Source organism: Bos mutus, chromosome 22 (assembly GCF_027580195.1).
Source record: "Bos mutus isolate GX-2022 chromosome 22, NWIPB_WYAK_1.1, whole genome shotgun sequence".
Taxonomy (NCBI): domain Eukaryota; kingdom Metazoa; phylum Chordata; class Mammalia; order Artiodactyla; family Bovidae; genus Bos; species Bos mutus.
In genome coordinates, this window is record NC_091638.1 from 60,920,693 (window position 1) to 60,945,413 (window position 24,721).

General features: G+C 56.8%; 1 protein-coding gene across 1 annotated transcript; it reads right to left on the reverse strand.

Moving 5' to 3' along the window:
• Window positions 1-1,102: 1,102 nt before the first annotated feature.
• Window positions 1,103-23,778, reverse strand: ANO9 (anoctamin 9). The gene is made up of 24 exons (XM_070359630.1): window positions 23,659-23,778; window positions 17,074-17,148; window positions 16,845-16,970; window positions 16,517-16,659; window positions 15,323-15,369; window positions 15,139-15,197; window positions 14,984-15,057; window positions 14,633-14,767; window positions 14,015-14,111; window positions 13,847-13,907; window positions 13,689-13,771; window positions 13,244-13,348; window positions 13,002-13,163; window positions 12,883-12,919; window positions 12,560-12,671; window positions 4,166-4,223; window positions 3,962-4,059; window positions 3,715-3,842; window positions 3,482-3,634; window positions 2,610-2,757; window positions 1,981-2,082; window positions 1,816-1,909; window positions 1,610-1,719; window positions 1,103-1,537 (listed from the first exon to the last, which is right to left on the reverse strand). Exons 1-24 carry the CDS (start codon window positions 23,662-23,664, stop codon window positions 1,510-1,512), a joined length of 2,241 nt encoding a protein of 746 aa, XP_070215731.1. The 5' UTR covers window positions 23,665-23,778; the 3' UTR covers window positions 1,103-1,509.
• Window positions 23,779-24,721: the final 943 nt, after the last annotated feature.

Sequence of the window (24,721 nt, forward strand, 5' to 3'; positions counted from 1 at the left end):
CTCTTCGCATCAAGTGGCCAAAGTATTGGATTTTCAGCTTCAGCAACAGTCCTTCCAACAAATATTTAGGGTTGATTTCCTTTAGGATTGACTGGTGTGACCTCCTTGCAATCCAAGAGACTCTCAAGAGCCTTCTCCAGAACCACAATTTGAAAGCATCACTTCCTCAGTGCTCAGTCTTCTGTATGGTCCAATTCATATGCATACATGACTACTGGAAAAACCATTGCTTTGACTGTGTGGACCTTTGTGGGCAAAGTAATGTCTCTGCTTTTTAATACTCTGTTCTAGGTTTACCATAGCTTTCCTTCCACAGAACAAGCATCTTTTAATTCCATGGCTGCAGTCACCATCCGCAGTGATTTTGGACCTCCAGAAAATAAAATCTGCCACGGTTTCCACTTTTTCCTCTTTTATTTGCCATGAAGTGATGGGACTGGATGCCACTCAGTTCTTTGAATGTTGAGTTTCAAGTCAGCTTTTTCACTCTCCTCTTTCACCTTCAGGAAGAGGCTCTTTAGTTCCTCTTTGCTTTCTGCCATTTAAGTGGTATCATCTGCATCTCTTAGGTTGCTAATTTTTCTCCCGGCAATCTTGATTCCAGCTCGGCATTCTGCATGATGTACTCTGCATATAAGTTAAATAAACGGGGTGATGGTATACAGCCTAGATAGAATCCTTTCCCAATTTTGAACCAGTCACTTGTATGTCTGGTTCTAACTGTTGCTTTTTGATCTACATACAGATTTCTCAGGAGGCAGGTACAATGGTCTGGTACTTCCATCTCATTAATAATTTTCCAGTTTGTTGTGATCCACACAGTCAAAGGTTTTAGCGTAGTCAGTGAAGCAGAAGTAGATGTTTTTCTGGAAGGCCCTTGCTTTCTTAATGACCCAGCAAATGGCAATTTGATCTCTGGTTCCGCTGTTTCTTTAAAACCCAGCTTGTACATCTGGCAGTTCTCAGTTCACGTACTGCTGAAGTCTAGCTTGAAGGATCTTTAGCATAACCTTGCTAGCATGTGAAAGGATTTTGAGTATAACCTTGCTAGCCCTGAGGGCAGACATAATCCATCAGAGAGACCCGGAAATCTACAGAAAATTTTTATTTTATTCTAGAAAATTCTGCTGGTTGAAGGGAGCCAGGGGGTGGGGCAAGATCTGGGGCCCAGAAGTCAGAGGGCAGCCCAGGAAAGGGGCCAGCCCCCCGGCACTGTGGCTGTGCAGGAGCCTCTGCCCTGCCCGCCCTCCCCTTCTAGGGCCGGCAGGAGTCACTGAGAGTTCAAGTCAGGCAGTACCAAGCCCGAGACCTAACACATGGAACAGGCCTCACAGAGCACGGACAAGGGTGCAGTTCGCAGACACCCCAAACACACAGGGGCTCCCAGGGCCCCCCCACACACTCAGGTCTTCTTAAAGCTCCCCACACACAGCCAGCCAGGCTGGGGTGGGAGGCCGTGGTGGCAGCTCCTGAGTCGTGGGCCTCCAGGCACCACCTGCTCCAGGTCCCCTACACGTCTGTGCTCTTGGGGCTGCAGCTGGAGGCAGGAAAGGGGTTGAGTGGGCCCACCCCAGCCCCTCCCTGCTCCCAGCCAGCCCCGCCTCTCCACCTTTTTTCTTCCAGTCTCTGGTACTTCTTCTTCAGGACTTCGTTCTTCACAGACTGCGGGACGTCGGGTACAAACCAGGCCGCAATGAGCTTGATGCATAAAGCCACGTGCTGGGGACGGCAGAGAGGGGAGGTCAGGAGGGCTGCACAGGGGCGCCAAGGGTCAGAGAGCTGCCCCACTCCAGGGTCCCTGCCGTGCTGACTCACCTCGAAGAGGATGAGGAAGGCCAGGCGGATCGCCAAGAGGAACCACTGCTGCTCTGAGAAGTTGGAGTCCTGAGCAGAGAAATAGTCCCGGTACCTGGGGTAGGGAGCAGATGAGGTCAGGGGTCAGGAGTTCAAAGGGTGCTCACAGGGGGTGGGGGTCCAAACCTGCACTCGGTCACATTCTCCCAGCCCTCGATTTTGGCAGGATCCTGGAAGTCTTTGGTGTAGAACACAGATAGGCTGTGGTTGACATAGCCGGTGAAGCAGCTGTGGGCAGAGGACAGGAGCTTGGTGTGGCCCCTCAGGCTTCCGGGGTGCCGGCTCGAATCTGGCCTGACGTGGTGGGGGCCGTCAGGGTGGGCCACAGTGCAGACCCTCTCCTTCACCTCTGTACATGGGAGACGGGCCCTCGGGGAGGCTGAAGGGACTCGCAGGGGCTGGGGGAGCCTTCCTGGGAGAGACCCCTGGAGACCCAGCCCCCCACAGGGCTGGAAGAGCTGGATGAGGACAGTGTGCAGACCCTACAAAGCGTCTGACTTCGGAAGGGGAGTCGTTCCCGTAGCGCTTGCTCAGGAAATGGCTAGCTCTGGGACATTAATGCCCTCCTAGGGTCCAGTCTGCATTCCCAGGCTGTACCCAGGGTCTCTAGGTCGGCACAGGGCGGGAGCAACCACCCCAGGAGAAACTGGGAGCATCAAGCCCTGCCCTGGGCTCCCCTGGGGTGGGGCCAGTTTTGCAGGGGCCTCTGGACAGTTTGAGACTCCCCCAGGGGCTGTGTGGCAGCGTCCCCTTACTCGACTTCAGACTGGGCCCCTCTCCGGCAGGGGCCATAGCGGTACTTGTACACCACACGGGGGATGAACTCGGACGTGAAGGCGATGACCATCCCATTGGCAATGACCGCCAGCACACCGATGATCTCCAGCACCTGCAGCCAGGTCCCTGGGCCACAGAAGGGAGAGAGGCCCAGTCTGCCTACAAGCCTCCTCCCCTGGCCCCATTGATTCCCCAAGGCTGGGAGCCCGGATGGCCAAGGGCTTTGTCACACTTATGCTTGTGGCGACTGCCAGGCCCCTGATGAGGACAGTCTTGGCCAAGGCCAGCAGAGGGCAAACGCCACTCTCCTGCACCCTGCTTCTTGACATGGACAGGGAGGGGCCCAGGTCTCCATCCCCCATGTTATGCCTGAACCTTTCAGCTGCCCCCAGGCCTGCTCTGCCTCCTAGGTTCCCCCACCCAGGGCAGGGGCAGACCCCCTTACTGGTCCTGGGATGGAGGCCTTCCTCTCTCCTGCTGCCTTGTCCAGTACTCCATCTCCTTGCTTCATCCCTGACCCCATCCGCCCTGGCAAGGCCAGCCGAGGTGACCGAGTCCCTGCCCCCAGCTGCTGGACATCTCTCCCCCAGCTTCCTGCTCTCAGAGTCCAGCCTTCTTGTATCTGCTTCCCAGTGGCTTTGGCCCTTCAACCCGACTGGGGGTGGGGGGCAGTGGGGGCATGCCAGCCCCTCCTCTTCTTGGGGCCTGGGCTCAACCCCCAACCCAGGCAGACCCTGGGAAGGGCTGGGGGCCACCGCGGGGTGAGGGCCCCTCTTGCCCCGCAAGGCTTAGGGCTGGGGTTCCAGGGAGACTGGCGCACTGGCCACCCCGCCCCTGGCCGGCCCCTGACCGATGTCCTTGGCCTTGCGTGGCACCAGGCGCCGCTGCAGCCGGACCATTTTGATGGCGTCCAGGCGGATCTCCACGAGGTTGCTGAAGAGCGCGAGCAGCGGGGCCAGCGGGAAGGCAGCCACGAAGATGGTGGTGAAGCCGTACTGGATCACTGCGGGCGGGAGCGGTCACCCTGCGCGTCCTCGCCAGCCCCTCCGCCAGCCCCTCGGCCGCCAGCCCCACCCCGCGTACTCATCTCCATGAACTCGTTGAACAGGCTGAAGGTGTAGACTGGGTTCAGCCGATAGTTGCGCTGCCAGTGGCCCAGCTCGGGGTCCTGAGACGGGGCCCGCAAGGAGCGACACTTGTGCGCCAGCCACCTAGGGGCAGGAGAAGCGGGTGGAGAACCGGGAGGAGCAGGGGGCGGGGCGGGGGGCGGGGCGTCCTGGGGTCCGGACTCCCTGCGGTGGGCGGCGCCCGGAGGGGAGGGGGTCCTCACGGCTTCAGATACTCCACGCAGTTGCTGAGCGTTTGCTTCAGACCCATGATGATGGCCATCTGCACGAACAGGTCCATCATGCAGCCGCTGAGGTGGCACTGCAGGGACAAGGGTGGGAGGTTCGCATGCGCACGGGGCACTGGGAGAGGCCAGGAGAGAGGGCAGTTCGGGAAGAGGGCAGCAGGGCACCCGGGACAGGCTGACCTCCTCCAGCTTCCACAGCCCCGCCAGGCGCACCGTCTTCCCGGGGTGACCGTTGATCCTGTGAAGGACAGCCAGGCTGAGGGAGGTGGCAGGACAAGAGTGGGAATCGGGGCGCAATGGGCCCTGGAGGGGAAGGAAGCAGACCTGCCCCACAGGTGAGCAGCGGCCGGATGTGAGCCTTGTGCCCAGACACGCCTGTGGGCACATGCTCGCACACACAAACCACTAGACCATTCAAGGGTAAGAATAACATTCGCTCAGTCGTGTCCAACTCTGCAACCCCCTGGACTGTAGCCTACCAGGCTCCTCTGTCCATGGGATTTTCCAGGCAATAGTACTGGAGTGGATTGCCATTTCCTTCTCCAGGGGGTCTTCCCGACCCAGGGATCGAACCTGGGTCTCCCACATTGTAGACAGACGCTTTACCGTCTGAGCCACCTAATCCATTCAGGTATGACCTAAATCAAACCCCTTACGATTATACAGTGGAAGTGACAAACAGATTCAAGGGATTAGCTCTGATAGACAAAGTGCCTGAAGAACTGTGGATGGAGGTTCGTGACATTGTACAGGAGGCAGTGATCAAGACCATCCCCAAGAAAAAGAAATGCAAAAAGGCAAAATGGTTGTCTGAAGAGGCCTTAAAAATAGCTGAGAAAGGAGAAGCGAAAGGCAAAGGGAAAAAGGAAAGACATACCCATCTGAATGCAGAGTTCCAAAGAATAGCAAGGAGAGATAAGAAAGCCTCCCCCAGTGATCAATGCAAAGAAATAGAGGAAAACAATAGAAGGGGAAAGACTAGACCTCTTCAAGAAAATTAGAGACACCAAGGGAACATTTCATGCAAAGATGGGCAAAATAAAGGACAGAAATGGTATGGACCCAACAGAAGCAGAAGATATTAAGAAGAGGTGGCAAGAATACACAGAAGAACTGTACAAAAAAGACCTTCGTGATCCAGATAACGTCGTGATAGGTGGTGTGATCACTCACCTAGAGCCAGACATCCTCGACTGTAAAGTCAAGAGGGCCTTAGGAAGCACCACTACAAACAAAGCTACTGGAGGTGATGGAATTCCAGTTGAGCTATTTCCAGTCCTAAAAGATGATGCTGTGAAACTGCTGCACTCAGTATGCCAACACATTGGGAAAACTCAGCAGTGGCCACAGGACTCGAAAAGGTCAGTTTTCATTCCAATCAAAGAAAGGCAATGCCAAAGCGTGTTCACACCACCGCACAACTGCACTCACCTCACACGCTTGCAAAGTCACGCTCAAAAGTCTCCAAGCCAGGCTTCAACAACATGTGAACCATGAACTTCTAGATGTTCAAGCTGGTTTTAGAAAAGGCAGAGGAACCAGAGAACAAATTGCAAACATCTGTTGGATCATCAAAAAAGCAAGAGAATTCCAGAAAAACATCTAATTCTACTCAGAAAAACATCTACTTCTACTTTATTGACTACGCCAAAGACTTTGACTGTGTGGATCACAACGAACTGTGGAAAATTCAAGAGATGGGAATACCAGACCACCTGACCTGTCTCCTGAGAAATCTGTATGCCAGTCAAGAAGCAACAGTTAGAACTGGACATGGAACAACATACTGGTTCCAAACTGGGAAAGAAAAATGTCAAGGCTATATATTGTCACCCTGCTTATTTAACTTCTATGCAGAGTACATCACGCAAAATGTTGGGCTGGATGAAGCACAAGCTGGAGTCAAGATTGCCAGGAGAAATATTCATAACCTCAGATATACAGATGACACAGAAAGCGAAGAAGAACTAAAGAGCCTCCTGATGAAAGTGAAAGAGGAGAGTGAAAAAGTTGGCTTAAAACTCAACATTCAGAAAACGAAGATCATGGCATCTAGTCCCATCACTTCATGGGAAATAGATGGGGAAACAATGGAAACAGTGACAGACTTTATTTTGGGGGGCTCCAAAATCACTGCAGAGGGTGACTGCAGCCATGAAATTAAAAGATGCTTGCTCCTTGGAAGAAAATCTATGACCAACCTAGACAGCATATTGAAAAGCAGAGACATTACTTTGCTGACAAAGGTCCGTCTAGTCAAGGCTATGGTTTTTCCAACTATCATGTATGGATGTGAGAGTTGGACTATAAAGAAAGCTGAGTGCTGAAGAATTGATGCTTTTGAACTGTGTTACTGGAGAAGACTCTTGAGAGTCCCTCGGACTACAAGGAGATCCAACCAGTCAATGCTAAAGGAAATCACTCCTGAATATTCATTGGAAGGACTGATGCTGAAGCTGAGACTCTAATACTTTGGCTACCTGATACGAAGAGCTGACTCATTAGAAAAGAAAACGATGCTGGGAAAGACTGAAGGCAGGAGGAGAAGGGGACGACAGAGGATGAGATGCTTGGATGGCATCACCAACTTGATGGGCATGAGTTTGAACAAGCTCTGGAGGCTGGTGATGGACGGGGAAGCCTGGCGTGCTGCAGTCCATGGGATCACTAAGAGTTGGACACGACTGAACGACTGAACTGAGAGCAGAGTTCACATGACAGCTAAAGAACATCAAAACAAGACTTGAATAGAGAAGCCTTGTCTTTGATACAAAAAATGAGGATTGCCTGCTTGAGACAGATAGAACGACAGGCCCCCAAGGACGTCCACATCATGATTCCTGGCTTATGTTATATGACATGGCAGCATTAAGGTTGCCAATCAGCTGACCTTAAAATGGACAGAGAATCCTGGGTGATCTAGGTGTGCCCATTTTAATCACCAGAGTCCTTAAATGAGGAAAGAGGAGAGTTGGAGACATGACAAAATGAAAGGGGCTCAGCCTGACACCACTGGCTTTGCAGACACAGGAGGAAGGGACCAGGAGCCATGGAATCAGGCAGCGTCTAGAAGCTGAAAAAAACAGCAGTGTGGATTCTCCCCGAGGGTCTCCAGACAGAACGCAGCCCTGCTGACACTGTGACTTTAGTCCAGCAAGACCCTTTTTGGACTCGGCCTCTAGAACTGTCCATAATGTGTATTGTTTAAAGCCACTAAATTGTGGTAAAAGAAAATTAATACAGTATGTATGTCGGTTCTCCCTAAAAGAATGTATAATTTCCCTGCAATCCTAAGGTAAACTCCACAGAATTTTGATGGAGTTTGACAAAAATTAAAGTTCACCTAGAAGAATAAACATGTAAATAACTACAAAAAAGGAAAAGTGAAAAAGAAGAGAAAAAGAAAATTAATGCTAGTCCTATCTGATAGTAAAGCATAACAGAGTAATAATTACACAGTAAGATACTAGACTAAAATGATCAGAATTCACAGAAAGAGCAAAACATTCAGGCAAGTGATGGGACTTGGCGTGTGCAGAAGGTGGTGGTGGTGATGGAACAGTCAGCAGATGGTTTGGGGACAGCTGGCTGTCACTTGGAAACAAAACAAGCTTCCCTCCCGTGCCCCTTGCAGCAGAACCAGTTCCTGTGGATCAAAGATCTGAGTGTTTAAAAATATTGGAAACTGCCTTCATAGGAACACGAGAGATCGCCTAGGCTTTCGCCTCCTCACCCGGAAGCACAGTGTGCAAGGACAGCACACAGGAGGAACCGAGTCGGGCCTCGTCTGCTCCTCCGCCTGCTGACTATGTGACCCTGAGAGCTTCTTAACTTCTCCGTCAACCCATCTGTGAAATGGGGTTTAGAGTCCTTACCCCATAGGGCTGTTGTGCGGATTAGAGTTGACGAACATGACTTAGGATAGAATGTGTGAGAGTCCGTGACATGAGTTATTATTATAAAGACATATTCCATCCTGCCAGGGAAAATAAACTGAGTCCTTCGTTATCCAAAGTCAGTGGAGGGCTGCAAATCTTCAGTCGTGAGGAAAAGCAGCTGTATAACAGAGAAAGACTGCGGTAAAGGAACAGGAAGATGGACCCTTTAGGAAATGAGATGAGGAAAGGAAATGGGATTTCTCTGGTGGCCCAGCGGCTAGGACTCCGAGCCCCCAGTCCCAGGGACCCAGGCTCAATCCCTGGTCAGGGTACTAGATCCCACAGGCCGCAACGAAGACGTGGTGCAGCCAAATACTTAAAAGAAAAAACTTAAGGGGAAAAAAGAACATTGACATCTTCAAGAAAGTACTGTGTCTATGGAAACAAGAAAAGGACACTCTAAGGGTAACAAAAGACCAAAAATCTCTTAAAAATTAAGACTTTGTCTTAAATTCTTAGAAGAAAACAACAGAAGGCAAAAAAGACAAAGTGAAACGACCTTCCCAGATGAGGATTGTGAGACAGAGAGACGGACGACATGAGAGAAAAAGGCAGACGTGTGAGGAGTGTGAGACAGAGAGACGGACGACATGAGAGAAAAAGGCAGACGTGTGAGGAGTGTGAGACAGAGAGACGGGCGACATGAGAGAGAAAGGCAGACGTGTGAGGAGTGTGAGACAGAGAGACGGACGACATGAGAGGGCAGACGTGAGGAGTGTGAGACAGAGAGAGGCAGAGAGAGAAAGGCAGACGTGTGAGGACAGAGAGACGGACGACATGAGAGAGAAAGGCAGACGTGTGAGGAGTGTGAGACAGAGAGACGGACGACATGAGAGAGAAAGGCAGAGGCACAGGGGACAGCCCGCGAGGACCAGGACTCGCATAAAGAGGAAGCAAGGGGAGGTTTTTTAAAAAAACCTGAGATTAAAAATAAGAAAATTTACTGAGCTTAAGCAGGACATGGTTTTTTCATCGGAAGGTGCCAACAACTGCCCAGCACAGTGCAGGAAGAAAAGACTCACCCTGAGTGTCCCCCTGCTTAAAGAGAAGACCTTAACTTTAAACAGAAGATCCCTCTACCAGAGGGGAAAAAATCTAGGTCAACTAGGAAAAAACAAAAATCAGATTTTCTGCACACTTCTCATCATTCATTTTGCATGTTCAAAGACAAAGGAGCAATGTCTTTGAAGTTCTAGAAGGGAAAACTGTTTTGAAGTTAGACTTCTCTACCCAGCCATATCAAACATGTGCCAAGGTAGACCATGACACCTTGAGACATAAAAGAATTCAGAAAATTTACCTCTCCAATATACCTTCTCAGAATAAATGAAAGCAAAAATCAAGAAAGAAGGAGGCTTGGGAATCAGGAAATGATGGTCCTAACCCAAGTCCCAAGAAGACAGATATACAGGAGGCGCAGACAGCAACCAGGCCAGTGTGGGATAAGGCAGGGCTCCCAAGGAGGGTCCCATGGACAAAGGGACTCCGTGCAACAAACAGTTTGCCATAGACACGCAAGGGGGAAAAGGCAGCTGGAAACAATAGGAAAAATAAAGAGCTCTACGACAAAGAAATGGTCAAATAAGAAGCAAAGTAAAATATGACATGATTTTAAGAAACTGATAACGTCAAAAGAGAATCCATTTGATCTTGAGATTACGAAAATGCTCAGATGATATGAACAGTTTATAGAAACGGAAATTTAATGACCAATAAATATCTCGGAAGAAGCTGGATTCTCACTAATAGGTTTTAATAAGGCATCTTGAAAGATGAGAAGCCTCTGTTCGTCAGATCAGCAGGGGGTATGCACACACGCAGAGCGCGTGTCTCTGTGAGTCACCTCAGGGTTTCTGGAGGTTGCTTTAGCAATGCTCATCTCCACATAAACGTGCACTCCCAGCTTTCAATGGAAATGGCTGCCGACACCCACGGCCAGGCATCACCTCAGAGCTGGGAGGGACCTGGAGAGGCCTGCAGCCCACTCGACACATCCTGCTGGATCGAACCTGCGGGGCTGACGTCCGAGCAGCCGGCAGCCCCACCTCGCCGGAGCACCCAGGACTTGGGCCCCTCTGGTGGGCCGGGGGCACCCGCTGGATGGGATGCAGGCCTGGCTGAACCCCTGGGCCTCCTATCTGACCTCTAATCCCCCCACACAAGCAAAAAGACAGAGATACTTCCAGGAGGTTGAACAACCAAAGACTCAGATCTCAGGATTGAGCCAATGGACACCGAGACCCCACGCTGTCCCTCCCCCAGCTGGGCTCCCAGCATACCAAAGGCATCCTCCTTCCTCCAGGCAGGACACCAGGGATTCCCCTTCGGGAACAGACAGAGCAAAAGGCCCCACCAGGGGACACGTGGTCCAGAGCACACTGGCACATACCTTTCTCAATTAAAGACATGTGTTCGCGAATAAAAGACATCTAAGGACAGTCTCTAACACCAGAATCAGAGACCAATCAACAAAGAGCGTAAAACACTTGCAAGGAACAGAAGCAACGCAGAGTAGCAGGAAAAGAGGCCACATTCTCAGACAAGAGAAACCCTGGTGTCCAGGTAACACGAAGAGGCAGCTGTAAAGACCCTGAAACATCGAAAGGAGTGCTCTGAAATTAAGAACATAAGCAGAAGTGATGCATTCAAAGAAAACTTCTGAGAAACTGGGACAAGGATGGAAGGAAAAAGCGAAGAAAATTGGATGATCAATTCAGAAGATCTGATTTCCAAACAAAAAGAATTTACCAGACGGGAAGAGAGGGAACCAGAGGAGGGGGGCTATCAGACACATCAGAAAATCACTAAAATGGGAGGACCTGAGGCTCCAGGCCCAGCGAGCACCGGGTAATTTCTTTCCACTTGATCAGCATGGATTCTGCATACCTGGCCAGCACAGGAGTTGAGACAGGGCAGGGCAGAAGCAGAGGGAGCAAGGCAAGAGCGGGGTCTGAGGGACCAGGGTTCTGGGTCAAGTGCTCTTTAGAGGCCAGGAGAAGGGCAGCAGTCAGTGGCCAGAGGTGGCCCTGGTGTGGGGCGGGAGAAGCACGGGCTGGGGACGCCAGGAACCCGGCACGACAGGGAGAAGGGTGTTTGAAAGGGAGACGCGGGCACATCTGCGTGGTGGTGGAGACCGTCCAGTAGAGACAGAGATGCTGGTGTGGAAGAGAGGCGTGAAGTACTGAAGCAACGTGCAGTGAGAAGGAGCCACCGAGTCACACTGCTAAGAAGTTTCCGGAGGTGGAGGATAGTGAGAAGACGCAGAGGGTCGGAGTCGCGCTGCCGTCAGGTCCGTGGGACGGAACACTGGAAGCCAACAAAGCTATCCCTCGAGTCTGAGGAAAACCACACCCAACTTAGCGTCCTGTCTCTAGCAGTCGCTCGGTCAGGTCCTCAATACAGAGGAGCTCAGCACAGATGATCTCCTGCGCACCCTTTCTCAGGAAGCCACTGGAAAACTTGGGGTCCTCCCTGGCAGAGGGGGATGGGCTCACCAGGATGGGAAGGCCAAGCAGCGCCCGGAGACGGGGACAGACGGAAGGCCTCTCCAAGGACCTCACGATGTCTTTGAATGAACTGGGAGGGGTTTTCTGTTTTCAAAGTTCCACTAGAGAGTTCGGAGTTAATGAGTCTGAGCAAACCCCAGGAGGTGGTGAAGGACAGGAAGACTGGCACACTGCAGTCCACGGGGATCACAAAGAATCGCACATGACAGCGCCTGAACAACAACAATGCAACTTACAAAAGTTGAGCAAACACAGAGACCACATGGAGCAATTATTTTCTTCCGAAAAGACAAGAAAATGTCTGTTGATTGAATCAAAATGTTAACTTCACTAATTTGGAAGGTGAGGGCAAGTGTGTGCCTGAGCCTGGTATATGAGATGCCCACCGCCACTTTACTTACAAAGCTCAAAACTGGGATTAACCCAAATGTCCACCAACTGATGTGGTTACATAAATTCAAGAACATCTCTCAAAGGAATGCTCATGTATGGTTTTAAAAACAAAGCCTCACCACCCTTGCGGACATGGAAGATACCCATTGTGTGCTTTCAGGGTAAGGCAGAGAGGATAATTTACATGACTAACCACTTACGTCAACAGGTGTATCTGGGACTCCCCTGGTGGCACAGTGGTTGAGAATCTGCCTGCCAACGCAGGGGACACAGTTTCAGTCCCTGGTCCAGGCAGATTCCACGCGCCACCACAGGGCAACGAAGCTGGTGTACCGCAACCACTGAAGCCCGTGTGCCTGGAGCCCACGCTTGGCGACAGGAGCCACAGCAAGGAGAAGCCCTCACGCCGCAACTAGAGAGCAGCCTCAGATCACACATGTGCACAGCAACAAGGGCACAGCACAGCCGAAACAAACACAGAAGAATTTTAAGACAGGCGTGTTTGTGTGTGCTCAGATGTGTAAAAATATCTGGGGAGATGCAACAAACAGTGTCATCTCTGGGGACGTGAACTGGACAGTTGGGGGTAGACTGTGCACTTCTTCCACACTTTTCTGTATTAGGTTTCCATGTGTTCTGAGCTTGATTCATTTTAAAAATTAAAAAGAACATGTGTTTCCCTTTCCAAGGTGGGAGAAAGAAGTTAGAGGGAGGGTGTGAGAGCCGGTGGCCCTTACCTGCCCAGGATGAAGGCAATGTAGATAAGGGAGGAGAAGTGAGCAAAAAACTGCAGAGTGAAGAACTTGATAGTGAACTTGCTCTCTCGCTCTGAAAAGGTCCTGGGTTTCTCTGGAATGAGATGTGGGGCCATCCTTCCCCCGTCTCTCCCCCCAATGACAGCCCACGCCCAGCCTGTCCATATCCTAAAAACTTGGGGTCACCTGGGACCCTCACCTGTCTCCCAGGCAGGATGCTCTGGCCTCTCATGGGCCCCATTTCCCCACCCCAGGGTTCCAAGACCCCCACCCTGAATCCTCTCCCAGAGAAGCCATTCTCTCACCAAAGTCACAAAGCTTCAGGGCCACATATTTGTTGATCTGCAGGAGGGGAGACAGGGCTCACCTTGGACCTGGGTGGAGCCGCAGCCTGCCCCACACCCTCCCCTGCCCCGACCCCTACCTTGGTCATGATGAGGATGATCACATAGTGGACCAGGGCCCCGCTCACCACCACAGCCGTGGTCACCTGCTCCCCCAGGAAGGGCAAGGCCGAGTTGAAGAGGGCGGCAGCTAGGACTCGGTAGACCACCAGGACGTGGGCCATGCCGATCATGAGGCAGATCTGGGGTGGAGGCAGGATGGGCGGGGCTCAGGGAACTGCCCCAGCTGCTCTCCAGCCCAGCCACGGGAGCCCAGGAGTACCATCAAGAGAGACAGGAGAAGGATGACGGTGCTCCGCAGGTAGGAGTGCTGGTGCAGCTGCGGCTGGTAGTCTGGGCAGCTTATGAGCCCCAGAGCCATTTCCTCCTGTGGAAGGCACCCAACTGGCCTCAGATGCCGGAACTGCCTCAGATGCAGAACCCCCTGGGGCCTGGGACCCTCCCTCAGACAGAGGACCCCCTCAGACACAAGAACCCCTTGGACACTGAACCCACTCAAACACGGAACCCCTGGGACGTGGAACCTCTCGGACACGGAACCCCTTCGGACACAGGAAACTTTGAAGCAGGAAGCCCTTGGATACAGACACCCCCTCGGACACAGGAAACCCTTGGACATGGGAACCTTCGACGGGAAGCCCTTGGACACGGAACCCCTTGGACTCAGCAGCCTCTCAGGGCCCGAGCCAGCCGCCGGTCAGCCTCACCTGGTCCTCGTCCCACCCGTACAGCTCCCACTGCAGGACCACTCGGGCTCGCTCCCGCTTCCACAGCTCCAGGAACACGGTGGCTGCGCCAGAAAGCAGAGGCCTCAGGGACGTGTCTACGTGTGTTGCTCAGGGGGCCCCAGGTCCGCGCGACTCACCCCACAGCGCCATGAAGATGGCGAACAGCACGGTGCCCTCGTTGTCAAAGAGGTGGGTGAGCTAGAGGGAGGGGCACGTTGGGCTGGGGTGGCCTTCGCCCCAGCCCCCGGCCCAGGCCTCCCCTTCCCCGGGAGGACCCGCTGGGCCCGCCTCCATCCCGCGTAAACCTTGGCATAGGCGCAGGTGTCTGAGAGCCGCTGGAACCTGCGGTTGTGGTCGCCGCGAGGGCACATATAGATGTCGTGGGCCTTGCAGATCTCCTTGCTGAGGGCGCAGGGACCGAGTTGGCTGCCGGGCTTTCCTGTGGACCTTGGAGGGGCCCCTCCCTGGACCGCCCCTTCTCTGACTCCGCCCACCCTCAGCTTCAGTCCCGCCCCTTCCCTGGCCCCACCCACCCTAAGCTTCAAGCCCGCTCCTTTCCTGACTCCGCCTACCCTCAGCTTCAGTCCCGCCCCTTCCCTGACTCCGCCCTACCCTCAGCTTCAGTCCCGCCCCTTCCCTGACCCTGCCCTACCCTCAGCTTCAGTCCCGCCCCTTCTCTGGCCCCACCCCACCCTCAGCTTCAGATACGCCCCTTCCATTAACCCACCCACCCTGTTTCAGGCCCGCCCCTTCCCTGACTCTGCCCCACCATCAGCTTCAGTCCCGCCCCTTCCCTGGCTCCGCCCACCCTCAGCTTCAGATACGCCCCTTCCATGACCCCACCCACCCTGTTTCAGGCCCGCCCCTTCCCTGACTCCGCCCACCATCAGCTTCAGTCCCGCCCCTTCCCTGGCCCCGCCCACCTTATCTGGCTGGCTTCGAATTGGGAAAACCCGCTCAGGAAGACGATGAGGCCTATCACTGCGGCGGGCACCAGCATGTAAGTGTACCAGCCGAGCCAGGCGAAGTACAGAGCCACTTTCTCTCCAAAGTAGTCCCTACGGGCACAGCGTCCCGTCAGGGCCACTCCCACCAGGGGTGACGGCCAACGCCTGGGTGAAGCTTGCCATGCTGGGGGCAAGGAGTGTACCGAGGACATCTAAATGTATGTCTGAATGGTTCGCCAGACAGCTGTTTGCTGGAGGCATGGATGTATCTACAGAGGGGCAGCCTGCCTGCGGGGGGCACAGGTGTGTCCGCGAGGGCAGTAGTACCTGATATCACTAATTGGCTGCCTTTGGAACATGCTTCTCCACCGGGCCCATTTCTTCTTTAGGTGTTCTTCCCCCTGGGCACAGGTGAGACACAGTGAGAGCTTCCTGCCTCAAGTCCTGCCCTCAGGGCCTCTCCCAGCCAGCCCACCCCTCACCTTGTGCAGGGGGAACCCGGCCTCAAAGACCCCATCCTTCACCAAATCCTGGAGCGTGTCTGGTGGTCAGAGGGGTTCTCGGGTCAGAAGGGGCGGGGATGAGGGAGGACCCTGTCCCGTTCTCCCCATGCGACGCCCCTCCTGGAGGGCTGCGGCACAGGCCACCTGCCCATCCAGTCCTTACCACCTGCTGCCATCTTGCTGTTCAGGACAAAGTCGACAATTCGGATTCTAGAACACAAGAGCTGGTTCAGGAGGGTCCTCTGTCTGGCCAGGTTCCAGGCCCCTCTTCAACCTGGCAGAACCCCCAGACCACTAGCCAGGACTGCCTGACCAGAGCTCAGAATCCAGGACTCATCTGGGAGCACAGCTCCTCGAATCCTCCCAGGGTTCAGCTGTACCATGGTTGCAAGGTGGGCCGCCTTCAGGGTGGTCTCTCTCGTCCCAGGGCCCCATGCTCAGCCCTACAATCGGCCGTCCAGCTTCCTCCAGGATTCCCCACCTCCAATCACACCTCCCACCTGGAGCCCCAACATGTTCAGAGCACACCCTTTATGTGCACAAATAAATCCTCTTTACACCCTGTGAGCCATTTTGCCTATGGGAGACTGAAACTCAGAGAGGGTTAACTTGGCCGAGGCCACACAGCCAGGAGGTGGCACATCCAGACATCTGATCCTGCTCCTCTGGAACACCTCCTATGAGACACAGCCTCCCAAGTGTCCCAGGGCCCTCCCCACAGCCTGCTCCTTCCAGGCCCCGACAAGGTGCCTCTACGCATGTGTCCTCCCAAACCAGCCAGTTCTGAGCTCCCAGGAAGCCCCCTCCATTGCCTCATATCCAGACTCCCAGAGTGTTCTTTGTTGACCTCCCTGACTGGCCCCAGCTGAGTTCAGAGGGCTGGGGCTAGGACCAGGAAGGTGCTGGAGGCAGGGTGTGGGGAGGGCAGGTGGACTGGCTTGGTGGGCTAAGGATCAGAGTGGGGAGAAGCAGGTTCCTAGAGAGAGAGAGGAGGTGTGGGGTGCCTGGGAGGCAGGGACAGATGTCCAGAGAAGGGCATTCAGTCTGGAGAAAAGAAGTGGAGAGTGAATCCAGGGAGACGACCTCAGAACCCAGGAGGGACAACCAGGAGAGTCCTGCCAGCCTCTCCAAATGCCACCCGCCCTTTAAGGCTGGCTTCTGGTCTGCATCTGGGGACACAGTCACAGATGTAACCTTCAAGCACATTTTCCAGTATTACAGGCATGGTAAGTAAGGCACAGATGGTTGCCCCCTGTGGCCTCTGCCCCAGGACCACACCTGGGAGCCTTGCTGCCTGTCTGGACCCCCATGTAGGTGGGCAGGGGTCCACCTGGCCCCGCGTGGGCCAGCCTCCCACCTGTTGGTGGCTCGGATGGAAGTTGGCCTGGACAGCTCCCCTCTGGGGACAGTGTCCTCGGTCTCCGTAAGTCTCCAGTACCGGTCAAACATCCTATTGTCAGCTCGGATCCCGAAGAACTCCTTCTCCTGGTCCTCCATTGCCTGAGAGTTGGGGGCAGCATGGGACCCTCTGCTCCACCTTGGGACCCTCCCCCTTCATCCAAGGCCAATAGTCTGTCCCCTCTGACTCTGGCATGAGGCCACAGGCAACCTCCCCAGACTCCTTCCTGGGACCCACCCAGCCGCCTGTGACTGCTGCACCCAGGCAGGGCCCTCGGCCCTCCCACCTTGTAGCGAAAGCCCTGGTTCTCAAGCTCTTCCAAGAACTGCCGCTGCCTCTGGACCTGCCCGGGGTTTCTCTGGGTGCGACGATCGACCACAAAGACATAGTCCCATAGCTCAGGGGCCTCGGCCTAGAGGAAAGAGGCACGGGGCCCAGGGCTGGCGACCAGAGCAGGCCGGGTGCAGGGCGTGGGGGAGCGGGACCAGGCCCAGGAGGGGCTCACGGAGGCTCACCTCACAAGTATTGATGTCCATCAGCGGAAGGCTCTCACCTTCCGTCGGCACCAGGATCCTGAGACTCTCTTCTCCCTGGGGGTGAAGCACATGCGGAACAGAGGCTGGCACTCGTTGCCACAATAGAGCGCCTCCCAGGCTGGGTGCTCTGGCACCAAAGGGATGGTTTCTGGTGGGGCCACGTGCACGCTGAGGCTGCAGCACAAATGGCCGGCAAAGGTTTGTTTGGAAACATACAAAGAGCACCCTGAATTCATAAGAAAAGGCAGGCAGTCCAGTGAAAATGGGCAAAGATGCAAATGGACACTTCACAGAAGAGGAGCACCCAGAAGGTGAAAACATGGAACTCGAACGTGAAACCGTTTGGAAAATGCAGGCTAGGTGACCAAGGAGGCATCACCGTCCACCCATTTGGCAGCAAACATTTTACAGTCAGACAGTGTGAACCATCCAGGTGTGGGAGTTGGCGGCAGCCTGGTGGTTAGGACTCGGCGCCTTCACTGCTGGGGCCCGGGTTCAGTCCCTGGTCAGGGAACTGAGACCCTGCAAGCACACTGCGACCAAAAAAAACACCCTGGTGATCTATAAAAATATTGAATGTAACATAATACTGTAAATCACCTGAAAATCATACAATATTGAAAATAAGCTATGTGTAAAAAAAAAAAAAAGCCAGGGTGACTCAGCAGGACCCCATGTGCTGCTGTTGTGCACGCCTTGGTGCCTGAATTTGAGAAACCTCGCGGACCTGCCCCCTGGCCCCCTTTGGAGTCACACAAAGGCGCTCACACTAGCATATTTCATACCAAAATTGTGGAAATAATCCAAAGTCTCATCAGTTTTCTTCCCAGGTGGCACTAGTGGTAAAGAATCTACCTGCCAAGGCAGGAGACACAGGGGGCGTGGGTTTGATTCCTGGGTTAGGAAGACCCGCTGGAAAAGGAAATGGAAACCCACTCCAGTATTCTCATCTGGGAAATCCCATGGACAGAGAAGCCTGGTGGGCTACAGTCCATGGGGTGGCAAAGAGTCAGACACCAAGTGACTAACACTTTCACTTTCACTAACGAACACACGTCCTTCTATGTTCCTCCCTCCGGGAGGTGAAATCCTCCCTGTTGAGGCTGGCCTGGACTCAGCGACTAACAAGGGAAGTATGAAACAGAAAACCAGCCACTTTACAGAGGAGACCCTGGCAGAGGCCCCCAACCCGGGAGATGACGGCCCAGGCGATGGCACGCAGCAGCCCGTGGTCCCCAAAGCCCACGGCCCCATCCCAGCAGGAGGAGAGCCCCAGCGAGCAGACCCCGGAGTCAGGCAGCCAAGGACAAGGGGGACGGAGAGGCCATCACAGACGGGAGGGGCCGTGGGGACGTGGCGATGATGCCGTGGGGGGCCTGCATGATACACTTGAAAAGCCGGTGACGTGAGTCCAGGCCGAGTCAGGCTCGTCACCTGCACCAGCGCCCCAGGCAACAGGCACGGCAGGCCCTGCACTGTCTTTGTGACACTTTAGGAAAACTTACAGATTTGCAAAAACTGCACAAGTAGCAGTCGGGGGCTTCCCAAGTGGCACAGTGGTAAAGAACCTGCCTGCCAATGCAGGAGACGTGGGCTCCACCCCTGGGTTGGGAAGATCCCCGGGAGGAGGAAGTGACAACCCGCTCCAGTACTCTTGCCTGGGAAATCCATGGGCAGAGGAGCCTGGTGGGCTACAGTCCATGGGGCCGCACAGGGTCCAAGCGGCTAAGCACACACAGGAGTGGGGGAGTGGAAAATGCTGGGACTGGCATCCAGGTGGGAGGGGTGTCTTAAGGCCTCACTGATTCCCAAAGAGCAGACAGCAGGCTAGGAGGGCTTGAGACAAAGTGACCCAGGGCCCCTTCTCTGGAAGAGCCACTGGGCTGAAGGGAGTGGGGGACAAAGGAGATGGGGGACCAGGGCAGACAGGCAGGTGGGTCATCAGGGGGAACCCCCGGGGGCTGAGGCGGGGGAAAGACACCACCTCCGGAGCCAAGCGCCCAGCAGGTGCTGAGGCTTTGTGCCCTCAGGCAAGAACCCACCTCTCCCAGCCTTGGGGGCTTGACGCAACGCGGGCAGCATCCTGCAGCCCCGGCAAAGGGCTGGCCAGGCCGTGTGCCCAGTGAGAGGCCGCCAGCCGTGTCCCATCGGCAGCTCCCCAGGGAGCATGGGGGACCCCGGGAGGGACAGGAAGCTCGGGATGAGGGCCTGGGGGAACTGAGAGCTGTGTCAGCTTGAGCCCCCTGACTTCCTTGAAGGGCCTGGTGGCTCCCCATCCCACCGTGGGCCCGCCGCCAGCCCACCACCCACTACTGCCTCTGGGCAGCCCCGCCGGGCTCACAAGCCTGCAACCCCCCACCCCCACCCCCAGGCATCGCAGCTGCTCAGCGTCCTGGCCAGCCCTTGCCCTGCGCTGCCCCCACCGCTCCCCTTCTCCTCCCTGCGCATTCGTGCCTCCTCCAGAAAGCCTCACTGGACTGCTCCAGCCAGTCTGCCCTTGAGGGCTGCCAGAGAAAACGGAGGCCACCCATCACATTTGAATTTCAGATAAACAATAAATACCATTTAGTATAAGTATGTCCCAATTATTGCATGGGACATAACCTATACTAAAAAAAAAAATACTGTTGTGTGTGTGAAATTCAGCTTACTGGGGACCTGTTTTTTATTTTGTTTCACTAAATCCAGGACTCGACCCCAACTCCCCACCCCAGACACACCCGGAACTACTGGGTCCAGAACCAGGCCTGGGTCTGCCCCCTCTCTCCCCTCTGTCTCAGCCACAAAACGGCCAGCTCCGGGGCACGGGACGCCAGGGTCTTTGTGCCGCGGTGCAGCCCCTGCCCCGCCCTCTGTCCCGCTTTCCTGGGGGGCGCTCACCCCCTCCGCAGGCCTGCCCCCTTCTGCCCCAGCTCCAACCCCGCACCATCCGAGCCCTCGGATCCGCAGTGGGGTCAGGGCCAGAGGAGAAAGCCGCCTCCTCAGGCCGGTCTGTGCGCGTGCGCTCTGGGCTGAGGCGCCTGTCTCAGCGAAGGGAGTCAGGTCTCACGTAGATGGGGACGAGGGACGCTGGTACATTTCTGTCACCAGCAGCCAGTCCTGTGACTTGCCCACTGTAGGAGCGAAGCGTCATGTGGGACAAATTCGTGAGTGAAATGGGTCCTCACGTACTCGAACTCGGACCCAGGAGGAGGCCTACGCTTGCTGGGCCTGGACCCCCTGCAGGACGACCCTCTGAGGGTCCCTCGCCGGCAGGCCCACAGAGGCTGAAAAGAGAGGCTACCTCACGTGAGCCTGAGGCTGAAGAGTGGGCAGGACCAGCAGCGGGAAGATGGGGTCCCAGCTGGGGAGACGGGGTCCCTGGGGCGGGAAGATGGGGTACCTGGGGTAGGGAGATGGGGTCCCCGGGTGGCGAGATGGGGTACCTGAGTGAGGATATGGGGTCCCCAGGGCGGGAAGACAGGGTACCTGGGTGGGGAGACGGGGTCCCCGGGTGGGGAGGGACAGCACAGGGATCCAGATGGGAGGAGGGAGCCTGGGGAGGACCATCCCCGAGGGACTCCCAAAGGCAGCAGCTGGAGGCTAACCCTCAAGTGGCCCCAGAAATGAGGCTGGGGCAGCTCTCTTTCCCCAGAGACATCACATGACTTTGGGGCGTTACCCAGAGCCTCTTGGAAAAGGGGAGTCAGCCTTCCCTGGAGGCTGCTGTGTGACCTGGACCAAAGGGGTCCCACGGGCACTGTCCCCCATCACTGGGACACAGCCCCACCCCGGTCATGACCTGGTTCCCCCAGGGAAAGGGCCGGCAGGTGCAGGAGCAGCAGCAGCCAGGCCTAAGTCCCCTGCCCCGTCCTGTCAAGCCACCCCACACTCGACGTCCGGACGTCTGGTGCCCACACGCTGTGTGCCCAGTGGCCCCATCCCCAGGCCAGCTGCCTGGGCCCCAGGCTCCAGGATCAGGCTGTCCATTGCCCACCTGTCCTCCAGGGAGAGAGGCCTTCACGGATTAGAACCAGGCTCCCCTAAAGTCACCCCCACCTCCAGCCAACCTGACTGCTTGGTGCACCTGAGGCGAGCTATCTGGGGGTTCTGCTGTCCCCGTCCACCAGGCCCCACCTCCAGGAAGCCATGTGTGCCCATCAGGCTCCCAGACCCCAGGCAGGGTCAGAGGCTCCCCGGGCCCGCTTGGCCTTGGGGGGTCCCAGCCCCACCACGTGCAGGTCCCCAGCAAGTCTGCGCACATGGACGGGGGAGGTTCCAGGCACCCGGCTCTCCGTTGTCCTCCCTTGGGGCTTCCAGCCCCCACTCCCTGCAGGCCACGCACCCAGTAGGCCAGGCCCAGGACTGAGTCCAGGCCAGAGCCCCAGTCGATCCACCCACTGCCTGCTTGAGTTCTTTAGAGGCTGCAGCTCCCCGGGAGACCAGCCCAGGCGTGGGGGCCAGGCCTGGGGATCCACACTCTGTCTGTCCATCCCCAGGCAGCTTGCAGGTCCCGGCAGGGCACGGGGACTGCTGTGCGGGTGTGCCTGCCCCGCAGCTCCCGACCCTTCTGGCCGGGCAGCCTACCTGGAGCACACGACGTCACCCTAGCCACACGCAGCAGGCAGGGGCCTCCCCGCACCATTCATGGCCCGCCTCAGGCTTAGGGTCACACCACAGCCCAGCCAGCACCCCACGGCCCCCTGGCTAGGCCCTACCAGCAAGCAGTGGTTTCATCACTCAGCAAAGGGACCGCCCACCCCAGCACCAAGCTCAGACATGGAGAGGCCTGCCCACACGTGCGATCCCCCACCTGGCTCTGTTTCCTCATCGTTCGGGGGCCACACCATGAAACATGTAGGATCTCACCTCCCTGACCAGGGATCAAACCTATGCACCCTGCAGCAGAAGCACCAAGTCCCAACCACCGGGCCGCCAGGGAAGTCCCGGCTCCCTTGTCTTCAAAGTCCTGTCATCTGCCTCCCTCCCGCCTTGGGCCCCTCCTTCCCACCATGCCTCCCACTGTCCATCCATCTCGTTTGTCAGATCACATGTCTGTCTGGTCATCCACCCCAGATGCGGCCTGCTGTGAGTGCAGCCCTCACGGGCAGTGCCCAGCGTGAGTGGACACGGGCCTGGAGAGGCAGGTACCTGCTTGGCAGGGGAGGCAGCCCAGAGCTTGCCCTGGTAGTGTGGACAGGGCCTGAGGGGCAGCACACAGCTGGTGTCCAAGAACCTGCTACAGAGACTCTGGGACTTGACAGCATAAAGCCTTGGTGCTCAGCACTTCAGCTCTGCAGAAGCATAACGGGCTTGAGGGCAGCCGCCAGGAGGTGAGACCAGCAGTTAGCAGAAGCTAGACCAGAGGGCTTCTGAACTGTGGTGTTGGAGAAGGCTCCTGAGAGTCCCTTGGACTGCAAGGAGATCCAACCAGTCAATCCTAAAGGAAATCAGTCCTGAATATTCATTGGAAGGACTGATGCTGAAGCTGAAACTCCAATCCTTTGGCCACCTGATGTGAAGAACTGACTCACTGGAAAAGACCTTGATGTTGGGAAAGACTGAAGGTGGGAGAAGGGGATGACAGACGTTGAGATGGTTGGATGGCATCACCGACTCAAAGGACATGAGTCTGAGCAAGCTCTGAGAGTTGGTGGTGGACAGGCAGGCCTGGCATGCTGCAGTCCATGGGGTCACAGAGTCGGACAGGACTGAACTGAACTGAGACCGGAGGGCTGCACAGGCAGCGGCGGAGCTTGGACTGCAGCTGGGGCCAGGAGTGGGGGGTGGGAAATGGAAGGGATCTGGGCAGGGGAAGGGGATGCTCAGATCCGGCTGGGGCGGAGCTCTCTGCTGTCTGTGTCTGTCTTTACCCAAAGGCTGATTTTCTTGCCTTAGCTCCCTCCACACCCCCCAACCCCATCCCCAGGCCCCCTCCTCCCCCAGCCCCAGGCTCCCTTCCCCCCAGCACAGGGCTGGCCTGGGAACCAGCCTCAGCTGCCAAGGCTCCACAGCCCTGGAATGGCCGAGGCGGAGTGCGAGGCCGCCTGCCTGGCCCACACCTGGGAGCGCCCGGAGGAGGGCGACGGGGAGGCGGGTTTCGCTCTCCACCTCAGCTCGGGTCTCCTCCCGGCCACCCACGGCTGCCCGGGCCTCGAGACCTCGTCCCTGGCGGAGGAAAGAGAGGAAGTCCTCCCGGACGCTCTCCTGCTCTGCCCCCAGATTCCGAATCCAGCAGCCTTCAGCGACTCCCACCCCGGCCCAGGCAGAACCCCCAGGAGCGGAGGGCCCTGCCGGCCACCCTGGGTCTCTCCAGCCCCCTGCCCGCCGGACGGAGCCGCGAGGTCTGGGGTCCGGCTCCAGGCTCAGCGCCCGGGGGTGGCCACGCCCCCCACCTGACCCCGCTCTCCCCGGGGCTCCCGGCGCAGGAGGCAAGCCCTTTCTTCCGTCCTGCCCCCGCCCCGGGGGAGCGGGGGGACACGACCCCCTGCCGGCCCCCTCCCGCTCTGCAGGGGACGGGGACGGAGGCGGGAGGGGCGGGAGGCCGGGGCCTGTCCCGGCGGGCGTGGCCTCGCGCGGACTCACCCGCATGCCGGTGGTCGCGCTGGGCTCAGGGTCGGAGGGTCCCGAGGCGAGGCAGCCCCAGCGCCGCTGGGAACCCGAGTGTGGCTTGGAGGCCGCCCAGCGGTCCTACCTGACTTCCGCGTGGGACTCACCCCTCCCTTCTCCCCGCCCTCCTCGTCCTCGGGTCCCTGTGCCGCCCTCGGGAGCGGCCCGTGCCCGCCGGCCGGAAGGCACACCCCTCCCCCAAGCCCCGGGGCCCGGGACACCTTCGGGGCCTCCGGGCTCACCGGAGGCTCTCAGCTCACCTGCAGAGGGGCGTTCCCCTGCCGTAAGCTTTAGATCGGCATCCTTTAGGGGGAGGGGAGCGGCTCCCATAACCCTGCTCCCTGCTCCCTTCACTCTTCCTGACGACGCCTGGACGCACCGTCCCCAGGCCCCTCTGGGGCACCAAGCCTCCCACCCTCCAAGTCTAGTGTCGAGTCCCTTGGGGGAGAAAGTGGGGCCGGGACGATGGAAGATGAGACAGACCCCAGAAAGAAAACAGTCTGCTCCACCCAGAATCCCTGCTGTGTGCACCCCAGGGCCAGGATGGGGAGCCCGGGGGTCCTGGAGCCACTTGCTAGCCGGAGGAGGTGGGGGGTCAGAAATGAAGGACTGAGAGGGGCCGTACCCCACCCGTGGTCAGGGCAGCAGCGGGAGGCGGCTCTGGGCCACCTGAGGGAGACTGTCCTGGGGGACGGTGGACTGCCCCCAACAGGGAGGGAGGGTGTCCATGCTCTGACGGCTGCAAGGCAGGGGGTCAGGAGAGAGAAGAGGCGAACATGCTGGGCAGCACGGGGGCAGCTGGAGGACAGCAGGGACCACTTCGGTGTGGCGGGGGTCAGGAGGTCGGAGTACAGCATTGTGCAGCCCAGGCAACCCACGCAGCAGACCGCGGGTGAGGCTCCTCTGGGCTCCACCGGGATAACCCGGCCCCGCCCACGTGTCTGTTTGGGGGACCCCATGGCAGACTGTGAGGGCAGCAGGGACTGAACCCTGAGGTGGCAAAGGTGAGAGAAGGAACTGGCAGCACAGAACTGTGAGA

Bases quoted from the DNA above. Each gene is read 5' to 3' on its own strand.
- ANO9 (XM_070359630.1), bottom strand. The intron at 15,198-15,322 runs GTAAGGACTGGA...TCTGACCACCAG, and splicing joins CAGCAAGATGGCAGCAGGTG to ACACGCTCCAGGATTTGGTG. The intron at 1,720-1,815 runs GTGAGTCAGCAC...TGCCGTCCCCAG, and splicing joins CCTTCCTCATCCTCTTCGAG to CACGTGGCTTTATGCATCAA.